Below are 16091 nucleotides of genomic sequence, written 5' to 3' on the forward strand. Positions count from 1 at the left end.
ATTCTATTTTTAATGTTTCAATGCATCTTTCCACCGCAGGATTTATGGATATTCAAATTATTTGAATTTTCATTTTGAAAAAACATTTTTTCCCATAGACTTCAATGCAAACTTTTGTAATTAACTACTGCTTAATTAATGAAATTTTTGAAAATTTCTCGCGGGCAATCCTTTTCCACTATAAAATACTTTAATATAATATCAGAGTATTGTGTACATGTACTTGACGGACATTTAAGGATAGAGAATTTAGTCCCATTGCGGATTTTTATTAATATTAATTTCATTTATTCCTGATTCATGCATGTTTCCCGGGAAAAGGAGGTCAAAATAAAATTTACTTAATTTTTTTAAATGATTTTACTTAATATTTAGTAAATAATTCTGAAAATCGGATGGATGGGACTCACCTTATAATTCCTAGCATCATTCCCCGCTTTTTCTATCATTCCGGAATTCTTTTGTTTATATGGATTCACTTTCCTCTACTTGTTAAACTCTAATTTTCCGGTTACGTTTTAGGTCGAGTTGAGGTTGAATGATTGACTATTTTCTTGACCAGAGTGATATAATGGTAACCTGAAGGAGGTTTATGCTTCGGTAAGTATTCCTTAGAAGATACTTTACCTCGATCTTTCATATAAAATTTTCCAGAAATATCAGATCTGATGCTTTTACATTTCTGAACTGATGACGTTGCGACCATTAACCAGGTCCAATCCAACTGTCCAAAGACTGTTTCTACCTACGTAGCTATCAATAGCTACGTACGTATTTGAACCTATCCAAAGTAGCTATTTTACCTACTTCATGCTTTACATGCATTTTGTGGCCAAATGCAAGAATGGCGCAACGTTGTAAGCTCAAAATTCTTGATACAGTCACACTAATTATGCAAAAATTTGCCCAAAAAATGATTACTTCGTATATTATCAATTTTGCATAGAAACTAATGTTAATTGCTAATTTGTATATTTATCATTTTTTGGCCAAAATTTTGTCTTATTCATCATTAGTGTGATTGTATAAAAAAATATGGTATTCATCATGTTGCGCCGTTCAGTCTTTTGGCCACAAAATGCAGATAATACAAAAAGTAGGTAAAATAGCTACTTTGGGTGGGTTTGATATAATAGTTACCTACGTAGCTATTAATAGCTACATAGGTAGAAATAGTCTTTGGATTGGACCTGTTAAGTTGTTAACAGGTTGTCCAGCAAACAGGAGTAAAATGACCTTGTAGTGGGCTGTGTCCAACCTGGTTATGAGATCGAGTGCAGATACCTGTTCACTTTTAATTTATGTTATGGTGAGCGAAACATATTTTACTTTAAATTTAGATCCCATGATCATCTGTCTCCTCAAACCACACAAGACATTTGCATTTGGTACATCTAGACTCTTAAGTCTAACGTCACATGACGTCGTATGTAACAGGTCCAGTATAATCAGTATATTTAGCTCTGTAGCTATAATTACCCCACCTCTGTTGAAACCCTGGCTTGAAATAAATAAGATTTGCAGAGCAACTGTTTACAACTTAAATTAAAGGTTAGATAAGGTAATAATGAGAGGAACATTTTTCTCACTTTACTGAAATTCTTTCAACACTCAGTGAGTCCAACAAGCACTTGAGCAAAGAGAAAATTCTAACTTATACACTGATCCAAACAGTTTTTTTTCCACCGTTACTTTTTGACCCAGAATGCACTTCTTGTTTATGCTTCACTTTTGCAAGAATAACAAAAAAAGGTTTAACAAAAAATAAACTCACTTTGATTTAATGGATATATTGCAGATAAAAAATAAATGTTCTTCATTTAAGTCTTTGGGTTTGGTAATGCAAATTAAATATGATGTCATTTGACATCAGAGTCTAGACACACAAAGTGTCACGTGCAGTTTGATGAGCCCAATCTAAATTACCAGTGGATTAAAAGTGAATAGTATAAATATTTCTGCTCGCCCTAATATATTACATGTAGGCACTGTGTAAGAGTGATGAAACAATATAGAAGAGATAAACAATTTTACAAACCATGGACAATACTGTACATGTATATCAGTATTTTCCCTAAGAAGAACCGGCTACCGGCCAAATTGACCGCTTCAATTGACAAAAATGTCGTTTTGAAATAAAAATTTGCTGTTAGGTCCACTGAGATTTTGTTCATAAACCTCAGCCCCTAGACTATTACAACTTATCTCTAACCCTTTACTTTGAAATAAAGGGAAAACACTGGTATATACTTGCCTATAAGTCAGTTTTTTGGGAGTTAATCTTTGGTCCAAAACTCTTTGTCCAAATTATAGGCAAGTTATTAAAGGTTTGTATTTTAAGGGGATTATCCCTCTAATATGAGTTTAAAAAATACAACTGACTTATAGGCAGACCGACTTATAGGTGAGTACATATCGTACATAGATATTTCATAGATAGGGTAAATTTGTTACATAGTTTTGTAGTGACAGTGTACAGGATGATAAAGTAGGGTTAGAAAATTTCATACCTGGTTCAGCTTCAATCACCTCCCTCAGTACATGTAGGTATAAAACTCATATTAGTTGTCAAAGATAGTAGTGACTAACCAATATTTATGAGAAAATTCATTTTAGCTGTTTAAGTTAGTCATTCTAAAGACAACAAACAATAGAAATCCATATTAATTGTCTGAATTAGTCTAATTAGGACTTCTTATTGAAAACAATAAATTCCAAGTATCAAAATAATTCCAAGTTCAAATAATTGTGCATTGAGCTATCTCTTTATAAAAAAATATTTGCAAATTTAGTTAATATTATGTACCTGTAAACTGCATGTTTTTTTTTTTCATTATCAGGTGACCATGCTACAAGAATGTTTGAAAGTGAATATCTTGGTTTTATTTGTGGGGATTTGTGCAAGTGTGAGGAACTGTACGTATTTAAAATACTGGGACAATTCCTTGAAGAAATGTCAGCCATGTTCTAAGTGCCAGCTACCACAAATTACAGGGACGCCATGCACAAATACATCAGATGTGGTCTGTATGGACCTAAAGCATTTAAACTTTGTAAGTATGAACCCTAAATCATGATTAAAGCAATATGAGTGCAACTTTGATGTCAGAATTTTTTGTTGCAAAATTGTAAATAACTATTTCAATGACAGAAAAAATAACATTAATAAACTAATTGTTCACATTTGGTATATAAGCTCCAATTGAAGTTCAAAATTACATTAGTGTACAATAATGATTTCTTTTATAAAATACATATGTATTAAAAGTCTTACTTCTGCTTTATTTTAGTCTAATTGATCATAAATGTTTTTAATACAAATTTATCATAATAACACATTTTAACAACCAAATAAAATTTTCAAAAATGCAACATATTGCTTTAAGCATGTTAAGTAATCACTAATGTTATCTCTAAATGTTGTGATATTTATAAAGGTATATAGTACTTGTAGTGTATAATATGTTCAAAATATATAGAAAGATTTTAATTAAAAAAAAATAGCCGACGGTAAAAGTGTTTTATATGATGAGACAAAATTTATCTTTTTTTCCTTTTTTGTCATTGACATCATTCATCAGATATAATATATCTCTGTATATAGGGAGAAGTTTATTTAAAATTTGTCAGGTTATACATATCAGAAATCCAAATTAATGTTAATTATCAAAAATCTTTTTCAGACTTTTATAGTGGATGATTCTCCCAAGGTAACATCAAGACTTCCATTTCAAAGAGATCTTTTGTACTTGGAGGGAGAAAATGATACCTGGAGGCTGCTGGCGTATATCCTTATTGGTGTACTGTGTTTTCTAGTCGTGACTGTTATTGTGAGTCTGTTGGTGTCATGGCACTGCATCAAGAAGCGAAAAGCCACAATGAATAGAAATTATGGTAAATATTTAGCAGTTTCTCTTGCTTATTTTATTATCTTGTGTAGCCAGTGCTTACTAATTTTGTGCCAACAAAGAATGCCGAAATGATCAAGATGTGACTTTAATTTTTTTTTTGGGGGGGGGGGAGGGGGGGTTGCAATTATCTGTGTGTTTTTGTGTCTCTAGTTTTTACTTGAATTTGTTACACAGCCATCTGAATTTTACATCACAATTCTTTACATGTATTTATTAAAGTTTGGAGACATATATGAATAAATGTGCTTGAAGTTACATATAAGGTGCCTTTTACATATCTGGAACAAAGATCTTTCATTGTTTATTGCTATTATGCACTATGCAGGACACCAGAGACATGGTCATCATCTTGCAGTTTAGATGTGTGTTTATTAATATGTGCTGCAGCTAGCCTTAATTCCACAGAAATTCTTATTTTCACTTTCACTGCCAATAACATGTACATGTATATGATTGTATCTTTATCATGTTTATGTTAACAATGTTGTATTTCATCAGGTATTATAAAATTTTATCTAGAGCATTTCAATTGGCAACTTGAAAGCACAATCTATAAAATCTCTCTTCTTGTGACACCATCCTCAATTTTTTGTTTAATCAATTTTTCTGAACACTAGAGAACATTTTAGAGTTATCTTTCTTTGCAAAACACTATCTGTAGGGAAAGAGAAAAGAATTTAAATTTACTTACCAGTAAAGACTAGCAGTAAGCTAGTTCCACGCCTTGAAGCAATAAATCTTCCAAATTTTTATTTAAGTACATGTGTAAGTTTTCAAAATATTTTTGAAAATACACGTAATACACGTAATCATGTAGTCCGAAATATCTGACGTTTTCCTTGCTTTGCTTTATTGCTTTATTTACGATTTTGATATTTTACGTGCCAAGAAAACGTCAGAATTGGCGTCAGTACGAAAACTGGGAATTCGCCGCCTCCAACCGGAGGCGGCATTTTCGGGTTGACTTTATACTAAATCAAATGTCAAACTCACAAGTTATCAATAGAACTTACCAATGTCGTTTTTAGTTCATTTATAAAATATGCAATCCATGAAAACATTTTATCAGACTGTCGAGATTTGTCTTAATTGCAAGTCCTGGAACGAAAAATGGAGTGATGTTTTCTTTTCATCGATATTAGTGAGTACTAGAAACATTGTGCTATTGATAAATTCTGATTTCGGCATTTAGTTCGGTTCGCAAGTATCAAAAATCCACTTCGGTTAGAGACGATGAATTTTCTAAATTTCGTAATCGCGCCAATTCTGACGTTTTCCTGGTATGTAAAATATCAAAATCGTAAAAAAGCCTGGAAAACTTTTAAGATGTTTCGTACTAGTATAATGTGTTATTAAAACGTGACACGTTTTTCTTTTAGTGGAGGGAGAAGGGGAGTATGTGGTCATTTGCCGACTTCCTGATTTAGTCAGCCACTCCCCGCCTACAGAGATCCCTGGATCCCCACCACAGAGTCCCCACAGACGCTCCTCACGACGTTCCCGGTTTTACCGAAACCACAGAATCTATCGCCCACAGAGACGTCTAATGAATGAGTATGTGGACGAAGTCTTTGAATCGGAGGATTCCGGAGGATCGAGATCCATTCGGATACCCCTTCACACGATTCCAGAGGATATTTGAGATGTCTGCTTCATAGGAAATTATTAAAATGTTTAGTATATAATTTCTGTAGACTGCGAAAGATTTTTTTAACCAAGTAGGAATTAATTAAAAGTTTATATGTACAATTTTATGAGTTCCATTGGCGTGCGTTTGCAGTATAAAAAGAATCTCGCCTCTGATATATATTCAAAGTCCGATAGTATTAGTATTTTGCCATACGTCTGATCTCAGTCTTGCATAAATAGACATTTTTACCTTTATTTGTAAGGTAGGGTATTTAGTTTTGGTGTACATAAAAAGCATAATAGAGAGTTTATTTTTTAAAAATGGTGATTTTTTTCATGTAATTTTTCACGGCATTTTCTTTAAAACAGAAAAATCGTTGATTTTATTTAAATACGAGTATACCATCAGGTTAAGATCATTGGATAATTCAGCTTTTCTGTTGTTAGAGTGGAAAAAATTTAAGTTAAACAAGAAAATCAACTTGTGTAAACAGGAAACTATACGTACACCTAAGTATGCTTAGCCAATTGGTACCTCCAACGTAACTGGAATTTTATAGGGCAGACAATTAAAATACAATGTATTGGATAGGTCACAAGATGACACAAGTATTTTAAGATCATCGTTATTTTTTCATTGGCAATAAATGCAGGAAGGAACTTAATTAAGATTATCAGTACATGTACCCTTAATTTTTCCCTCTTAGATTATTTTTTTAAACGTAATTCTGTTTTTTGCGGTTATTTTTAAACTTATATATTGACGGTGTTGACTTACTCTGATGTACGATTTCTTTGAAAATGAAAAGGTTCAAATCTAGGATCAGTCCTGCAGCTGCATTAGTTCAGTATCATGTACATTTTCTGTTAATTAATTAATTACACGTATACTAAGATACAGTTAATTATCTGGGACATATGAATTTTTGCTTGTCTTATTTAGAAAAACGTGTACAGTGTACATAAGACAAACAATATGATTTTGAAACATGTATGTTTATTTGTTTTGACTATATGCAAGGCGTACAATTTTACAAGATATTTCAAGGATATTGAATATTTGCCCGGTTCTGTTAAAGCAAAAGAAACAATCTCATATGTACATATAAATAGCTTTTTACTCATTAAAGACATCAACGTTTCGATCCTTATTTGTGTATAAAAGCAAAAATTTCTACTTAAGTTATTCATGGAAAGACCTGTCATTTACATGATTATAAGTAAATTTGTGGGGTTTTTTTTTAATACTTTAAATTTTGAAGAATCACATGTAAATAAGGCAAATTTTTCAGCATTTTATAAATGACAAAAATGAACTACATAAAGATTGTTTTTTTTTTAGTTTCAATTCTAGTCTAAGATTGTATACATATTACGTAGTACCATATTGTGTTCATGATTAATGTATATATCTGGGACAGTATGATTGTTCAAATTTATATGTGCTTTTTAACTCATAACACTAAATATAAACAGTAACTTGCAGTAGAACTGCTTAAACCAACTGTAGATGTTTTAGTCACAATTCAGCCAACACCGTTTTCTTTTTATTTTGATCCTTTGCCATATGATGCTAGAACTATTAAAATGAAGTACAGTTATCTCTGACTTTGGTAATTATGTGTGGTGCAGTTGTTTAAAGTTGATCTGCTTTGGTCAGCACAGTTTCAATTTTTCTGATTATTGCTTAGGTCACCCTTAGGTATAATGGTTGTATCAGAGTTCGTATTTTTTTTACCACTCTTGGGAGAGTTTTCTCTCTCTTTTTTCATCAAGCTTTCGCTTTGCAAGCATCTATAATTTCTCTTTCTCTTTGACTTGATGTGTTGTTAACACTGTTTGAAAAGAATTGGTCTTGGAAAAGGGAGATGTTTTATGTCTCCAGTTCTATAAATTACATTTTGAATGTTGTACTTTTTGTGCTTTTGTATATCTTCTTTTTGACAAATACAGTCAGATTTATTTATGTTGTACAGTTCTATCTTACACATTTGGAACTTGCCCTTAATCATTTGTATATGTTTTAAAATAAAAAATAGATAACGGGGTCTTTTTTCAATATTTTTCCATTAGCTGAGACTCATGGTTTACGGTCTGTACGCTGCATTAATTTGCAAGTGTATTATTTAAATGAGCAAATGCCTGTGGCAATTTTAAGTTGAATAATAAACCATGTATTTTAATTTTTAACTGATAAACTTTACTTTCCATTAGCCAATAATATGCAACTGTATTGTGAGCTTCAATGTTTTTATTATTTTTTTGTCTTAAACAGATGCAGGTAGCTATTAGTTATTGCTAGATCTCTTGGTTGTATACTATAATTGAAGTGTTCATTTTAAATATGCATTTTCTGCTATGTTATTTTCAGTTTTCTGCCATGTTTCTGTTTTTTTATTGTTTAATAAATTGGTGCACTTTAACTGCAAACACCTAATGGTTTTTCACTTCTAATACTTCCATGAAATATAAAGATAACGGCAGTTATTAATCTCAAAAGTCCTGTGGAACAATATAAATTCGGAGCAGAGCATGCATTGGCCTTTAAACACTTCAGAGGTGGGATCAGGTTTTCATGGAGGAGAAAGCAAACCGTCGACCGATAATCATTATATCGACTTTAGCATACAAGAAATGTTGCATTTAAAACTATTCTTATTCGTGAAAAGCATTTGCTGTGGCCTTTAACTCGACATTTAGATATATTGATGACGTATTGTCAATCAATAATGATTAATTGTATCCTTGTGTGAATTGTATTCATATGTCCATAGTACGATATATCCTGGTGAGTTTGAAATAAAAGACAACAGAACCGGACACATCTATTTTATATTTTGATATTTTACTTGAAAAGGACGTTAATGGCAAATCTAACATCCGAGCTTTATGATAAACGTGATGACTTTAACATTTCAATCGTCAGCTTCCCTTACTTATGCAGCAACATACCTTCATCACCTGCATACAGAGTTTATATCTCTCAGTTGATTCGATACGCAAGAGCATGCTCTTGGTATAAACAATTTCTAAAACGAGGAGAATTATTGTCAAACAAGTTGATGAAACAAGAATATCACCAGTCTCGTTTAGAGTCATTATTTCGTAAGTTCTATGGTCGATTCAATGGCCTTGTCAGCAAAAATGCAATTTATCATTGAGTCAAATGCTGACTGACGTTTTTCATACCCATTGTTAGATCATTATTTACACAATGAATCGAAAACGGATTTTTTCTTTTATTTGCCGATCATGACAAGGAGAACTCGGAAGATGTGACCGGTCGCCAGAGGATGCTCACTCTTCCATGCATGGTACCTGATCCCACCTCTGATGTTTGAAAGGTCCGTGTTTGCTCTGCTCCAATTTTGTATTGTTTACTGCACTTTTGAGCTTGAATACTGTACTTTATCTCCATTATGTAACTATATTTCATGATACGGGACACAGTTAGTACCCACCCGCAATGGATCCAAGCATGCACTTTGTTGCAAGACTTGATCCTAAAAGCTACATTATGATAGATATTGTAAAATATCACCTTTTGAATAAAAACCTCAGAGTCTGTGTACTTTTGTTTAAATCCAAAAGTTTTTATTAAATAACTTTGTAGATATCCAATGACGTTATGAGTGTCATTAATATTTTTATTGAAACAACCAATCTACAATGTTAAAAAGCTCGGAGTACAATTTATCCATGGAAATGGTTGTATTTAGTGTTGAAAAGTCGGACGTTTTGATGTGATCGATTGCTTTGGTAAATTATGTGACTTAAATTTTTCTCAAAATTCCTATATTAAGTTTCTTAAACTTATAGTATCTTCATCTGTTTAAAACCGATTCTAATCAAATAGGAAATATACATCATGCGTCACTGTGTAGGGAGGCGCAAGTTTACTAGTATTTTGCATGACGCACCAACTGACCAGGAATGTGAAAAATTCGTTATGAAAACACCCCAAAACTCATATTTATTGTCATCCGCACCCTTGTATTATTCTATAAAGAAAGATATTTATTCATTGCAACGTTCTCAGTGTGAAATATCTATACGTACAGTTGCACAATTGAAGATGCAGTTTAAAATTAAAATCTTGCGAAACATCTTCATTATCTTCGATTTCAATGGATTTGGAGAGTAAAATAACAGGTCTTTTAAAATGACAGAATTCAACATATACCGGTAGAACAATCTTGTACATGGTGTAAACAAATTGAACTGAAGAAGTTTGGGAAAAGATTTTGATATTTCAATAATTTTTTCATCGTTTGCGGCTTGCGTCATAGAAAAATGAAAAGTTATATACAATATTCATTTAAAGCGATCTTTAAAAATACATTAAAACAGGACTGACACAAATTTATATAAACAAACATTGGATGACATCAAAAACTCTAAAGCAATCAGCAGTGTGGTCACCAAAATGAATGCAAATTATGGCATATAAAAAAGTGCCCTGGAGGTCAAAATAAGATGAATAGCTCAAAGACATCATCTAAAATGTCAATAATTTCTAGATAAAATAAAAAGTTTCTAAACAAGCTTTTATTACATTCATTTCAGTGTGAAATGATATTAGTATACAGAAAATTTGAAAAAAAAATATTAACGTGATGAACTTCAAATATGTGTCTCCTAATTTAAAGCTGCCTTCATAAATGCGTAGAATTGATGTGTCAGTCATATTGGATGAGGGTACTTCGATCGCGCTATTTGCATATTAAATAGATTTCTACAAAACAGTATCACACGATGCCTTGCGGGAACGTATTGATATTTTGATTCTCTGCCTCCACATCATCGCCATGTCCGACATCTTAGCACAACCGTGTGTAACATGGCTCTGACACCAAACATTCCAAACCCGCGCGACTTCCGGCGTTGCTTCACATCCGCGTACGATGTCGTTTCCTGATGACTGGTGGGCTGAACAACCATGGAAAGAAAGCGACTAAAACCATGGGATTACATCGCGCTTGTTATTGTTATTTTTGCCTTTCTGCTACAGGTGGCGGGGTATTTCATACCCACTTGGTGGTCCTACAATGACCCCTCGGCTAGACATACCATTGTTGTGTCTATGCTAGGCTCGGTTGAGAATGAAGCTGATGTGGAGAGAACCAAAACAGTGATTGAGATCGAAGGAGGAAGGGGTGAGTCTTCCGTTTATTTTTATTTCATACGTCATTCTACATTGATACTGGGGACATATTTTTCCTCTTCAGAAAATAAAATATTCGTGAAATAACCGTACACTCGTCTAGCAAGACAGTAATGTTAATTGCTTCCTTTCAAGTAAGCGATACTTTAAATCACTTCCACTGTATTAAGAGATTAACATAATGATGTACCAGTCATTCTTTTGTTTGATCTCTGACATTTTATACTGAGTACATGTTTTGTCGCCCAATGTTCATCTTTACACTCAATTTTCTTTGTTGATAATGCGATGGGGGAAAAGTCTTCCGTTTGCAGATGTCCTCGGGTAAAAATTCGTATCTTCACCAAAACAAACAGGCAGTAAATGATAGCATTTGTGAATTTGTTTTTGTTCAATTGTTGTCGTTTTATATCTAAAACCCTAAAATAAAAGCGGGAAATTAAATTAAAATTGATTTTTTAAATCGTATTTTTCATGAAAAAATGCGTTGAAGTTCAACGACTTATTCGGGGCACACTATTTGCAAATAAATTTCCTGCTTATCTACATAACCCATTATAAGTGAGTGTTATGAGTAAGGGCGGAAATTGTAACTTATTTTGTAATGCAGTAATTCAGACTAAGTACAAATACCACAAAAACTGAAGCGGTGTAAAATTTCTGTCCTCAGAATTAATGTATACATGTAGAGCCTGCACTCTTATATTTCACTATGTTCATGGAATAAATTAAAGCCACTTTATCATCAGATATGCTGGTGTCTTCCTTATTGAGCGGCATTCAAATAAATACATGTACAAAATCTTATGTCAAACTTTATAATAAGACGGAAAAAATAAGTGGATCACAATCTTACTTCCATCTCAATTATATATTTAGCCATAATGTACTAATACGTAATTAGACATACATGTATAAAACGATGTCTTAGATCAAAGGGGATAAGCTAGATTTTAGAACAGTTTTTCATCTTGCTCTTCTTTGGAGCAAAGTATTTCAGGAATGTTTGTGATGTTAACATGAGCGGGATCATGTTCCTCTAAGTAGTTAATGTTATAGAAAAGATCCCCTTTAAACGGGTCCTAAAACAACCAGAAATTAAGGTTATCTGCCTAATCTAAAGCTTCTCCCAGCAGCTATCTTGATTTTACCGTCCTTGACCTTATAATATTTTTTATCCAGAGAAAATACAAGTATTTGAAAAAAAAACGCTTATACGAACCATCTTTCTTGTGAATATATTCGCATAGTCTATTTACTAAGCATTTCTTATCAGACTAAAACATTAGATACAGCCAAGCTTCCCTCGTTATTTATTTATATGATTATTATAATGACACTTTGTTGCTTCAAGACTGTGTAAACTTTCAGTTCTTACATGCATGGTTGACATAGAAATGTTTGTAACACTAATGAGATTTTCTATGTGAGAAGGGAATTCTGAATTGATCTTTACCAGACGAACACTATACAAGACAGACTGAATTTCAATCATTAAGTTATATTAAAAAAAAAAGTCAAGTTCCCCTGGAAAAGCTTAATTAATATGGCGTGGCCGCCAACCTTGAATTTTTTTTTTTTCAAAAACTAATTCACGAGAAGAAAACACTTGCTGTTGTATTCAAAGCTACATTTAGATAAATCGATGACGATTTATGATTTATCAATTAATAATAGTCTTACTTGCATTCATATGTTGATGTGATATATCACTTAAAGAGTCTGACACATACAATGTATAACTTATATTAAGATTTTTACCATTAAAAAGACATTAATCGTAACCTCAAACAATACTTTATGATTTGTCTTTCCACAGCTTTCCTCATTTATGTAGAAATATATGATCACCTGCTTACGGAGTTTTTATGCCACACAGTTGATTCAATACAGAAGAGTGTTATACTCTAATTACCAACAATTCCTAAAATGAGGCAAGCTATTGATGAACAATTTGATGAAAAAAAGGATTTCAACTGTTTGATAAAAATCATCATTTCGAGTTCTACAAATATTTGTTGAATACAATGACCTTGTCAGCAAAAACTATCTATCATAAAGTCGAATGCTAACTGACTTTTTACTTGCTATATAATATTAAGCCATTATCTACACTGAATTTTCTAATGCAGGTATTACCCGTAAATAGGGGACTCTCACTCCTCTATGGTGTTTGAAAGGTTCCTTTTTGCTCAGCTAGCTCTCTATGGGTTTTTCTACAACGGAGTTTAAGGCTTGATCACTGTTCATAATCTCCATATTTCAAGATGCACTCTAAAATGTTACTAAAATGGTCAACAACAAAATTATATATATGAGAAAGTAAAGAAAATAAAATTAGTGTTCTATTTCAAGAAATCGTATCTATCATTGATGAGAGGTATCTTTGACAGTCTTATCAAAGAAAGGGTCCAAACTTATCTTATCAATAAATTTAAATTACAATGATTACTGTCTCCTTAAAATCTGTGTTTTGACAATTTTCAGAATGGCTGTTTATATCCCGTGCCTTTGGTGCCTTCGGAATTCTGCTGAACTTCCTGTCCTTAATTTTCCATCTCCTATACATGTGTATAAGATACGACTGTAACAGATCTGCCTCTATTTACCTTCTGGGCGCCTCAAGTAAGTACAGTATTTTAAATTTGTAATATCTTATACTAAATGTACGAAAAAGAAATAAGGTACAATTAATAATTATGTTTTAATGTTCATATAAACATTTGCTTGGAAAATTGATCAAATCTTTGATAGGAGAGAAGTTTCAAATGTTTATTCATTGGTAAATTTATGCATATTTTCATGAAATGTTTTGCTAATAATTTATGAACTTGTTGTTTAGTAACATGTATTTCTAAAATTCTCTTTCAGGTTTATTTATACTTGGAGGTGCAATAGTATTTGTAGCGTTGCACAAAGAATTGACTACCAATCTAAAACCCGACCTGCAGACACTAGGATTCCCTTGGGGAATTTGCATTTTGGCGGGAATTGTCACCATAGCGGCGTCCATAGTAACAGCAGTAGCAACTATTAAAAAGGCCAATCAGTGGGACTTTGAGGATGAGGATGATATAGATTTCTCTGAAGTTCAAATGAGAAGAAGATAGAGCTCAAATACACCAATAATGTATCCCTTCATAACTTCATACTAATGTACCACCACAAGAATTTAAGGCAAAGGGGAAAGGAGTTGAATTCTTTGTTGTGGTGAAGTGTTGAACTGGACATAACAAACCAACTTCCTGCTATAAAAGAAGCATTTCTACAAAGAAGCTCAAACATTACTCATAAACTCATAGATTTCAGTGTCCACTGCAGTTTACTTAATACAAGTGCATAATATAACGAAGAAGTGTAGTAATGTGGAAATACATGTACGTATAATTGCATAAGAAGAAGAGTTTAGATCCACCTACTTAAGGGGAAGATTTTATTTTTAATTTTAATCATGACATATACAGTGTATGCCATTTTTTTTTGTAAAAAAAAATAAGATATATTAAGGAAATTTGTTTTAGCTTTATCAACCAGGATGGATCATAACAGAAATAATTTCCTTGTAAAGTGTAAACACAGACGTAGCGAAACTTATTAGTTCCTATACAAACAGTGTGTTGGTGCATTGTCAGTTTTAGCTTTCCAAGACATCCGGGTTTCAGATATGTAAAGTTTGCTCAAGCTGTTGTCATTGTGCTTAAAAAGACATACACTGAAATCAGAAAACATGACAATTTTTTACTGCTTTTGTACCTAATTAAATGCAAACTTATGATTAATTAAATCATGCATATTCTGTTGCCAAGAAAAGCTTGACTGTAATACTTTTCATTATTTGAATGTATGCCATGTTTTATATTGTATCATATGTGTATTCTTTTATATACTATTAAACATACATTGTTTTGACTACAAAATATTTTGATTTTAACATTTGTAAAAAAAAATTAGAAAAAAAATACTGTAGAATTGAAATACATAAATGAATATACAGCTGTAGAGAGAATATATTTCTTAATTTTCTTTGGATTTTATTTGTTTTATCTAAATTCTACTGATTCAAAAATTAAGTCCAGAAATACTGTAAATGTATTATATTTGGCGTGTACGATATTTGGCGGAAATTCAATTTTCAGCAAGTTAGCGTGGATTTGATTTAGCGCTATCTAAATTTGCTAGTCATAAAAGTTAATATTCAAGACATTTAGCGATGTAGTTGAATTAGCGGACTCTGCTTTCCGCCAAAATCGCTAAATAGAATACACCGCTAAATGTAAATTAATACGTTTACAGTATGTTATTTGTGTTAGTTGTTAAAATGTTTTACAAACATTAACACACTGCTTGAAAGAAACTTTGTTTAGTTAACTTTCAAAAAAGTAGGTGACATGAGACACTCATATATTAGTGTATTATGTTTTTGTCCATTGTCTGGTTTTGTGGGTCTTTTGTTTACTTCTGAGCTTTTGTAAAAATTACAACACATTCAATTAATTTTGCTGATTAATCTGAGGGCAAATGGAAAAAAAATATTAATTTTATCGATATTGTCTCCTTGGTGCCTCAGAGAAGGACAGAAACCTTTAAAATTTTCAAAACATACCGGTATATCTACTAGACAAAGGAAAATCGTTGACATGATAATAAACACTAAACCCATTACTAGAACTGTGACATCCATGACCCTAGGATTCCGTTGCAGGGGTAAAGTTAGTTATACATTGAAAAAAACGATTGTATCTTGTGGTACTTCTCTCCTTGTGCTCATCTGATAAGCAAACCATTTTCATATTTATAATGAACACTAAACATTCTCTTCTACAAAGTTGTGGTATTTATAGCTCAATGATGACTGACAGGTGTGTTCATTGTTTCAGGCCTAGGAATGGGCTCATTTGGTCATATATTAAAAACACATGTACCTTACATACTAAGAAACCTTTGAATACTAACCTTACATACTCGAAAATCTTTTGTACCCATGGGCACCTAACAGACAAACAGTTTCCTTGATAATAATTAATACCTAACTGTACACAAAAGATATGAAATTCCTTACTGCTGTCGTACGGTCCAGATGTCTTGGATGGGGCTACGTTGTTCATACTTGTTCATACATGGCATTTATGAATTACCATCTACAGTTTTCATGGACGCTTAAAAGGTAGACTGTATGATTACAGTTGGTATTAAACACCTTGTTAATAACGTCTTTTTAACTTAAAGTTGTACACATAAATATTTAAAAATTGATAAGAAAAAGATTCTGAGTTTCTGGTTGACAATATCTAGTATGTAGTTTTTGGATATCAGGTCTTCCAATATTCTATTCACATGGGTACCAAATGAGTCTCGTTATTAGTAGACCTATTTTTGTGTTCATATGA

At 32.3% G+C, this 16091-nt stretch overlaps 2 protein-coding genes across 2 annotated transcripts; both read left to right on the plus strand.

The window, feature by feature from the left end:
• The first annotated feature begins 517 nt into the window (after positions 1-517).
• Positions 518-6826, plus strand: LOC134239914 (uncharacterized). The gene is made up of 4 exons (XM_062722047.1): positions 518-600; positions 2841-3053; positions 3684-3894; positions 5291-6826. Exons 2-4 carry the CDS (start codon positions 2847-2849, stop codon positions 5551-5553), a joined length of 681 nt encoding a protein of 226 aa, XP_062578031.1. The 5' UTR covers positions 518-600; positions 2841-2846; the 3' UTR covers positions 5554-6826.
• A 3591-nt stretch (positions 6827-10417) lies between these two features.
• Positions 10418-14408, plus strand: LOC134239912 (uncharacterized). The gene is made up of 3 exons (XM_062722045.1): positions 10418-10696; positions 13192-13329; positions 13576-14408. The coding sequence occupies exons 1-3, from the start codon at positions 10480-10482 to the stop codon at positions 13812-13814; spliced, it is 594 nt and encodes a 197-aa protein (XP_062578029.1). The 5' UTR covers positions 10418-10479; the 3' UTR covers positions 13815-14408.
• Positions 14409-16091: the final 1683 nt, after the last annotated feature.

The sequence above is a fragment of the Saccostrea cucullata genome, unplaced genomic scaffold (genome assembly GCF_032062105.1).
Source record: "Saccostrea cucullata isolate Sc308-1 unplaced genomic scaffold, CSIRO_AGI_Scuc_v1 ctg4303, whole genome shotgun sequence".
In the NCBI taxonomy this organism is placed as follows: Eukaryota; Metazoa; Mollusca; class Bivalvia; order Ostreida; family Ostreidae; genus Saccostrea; species Saccostrea cuccullata.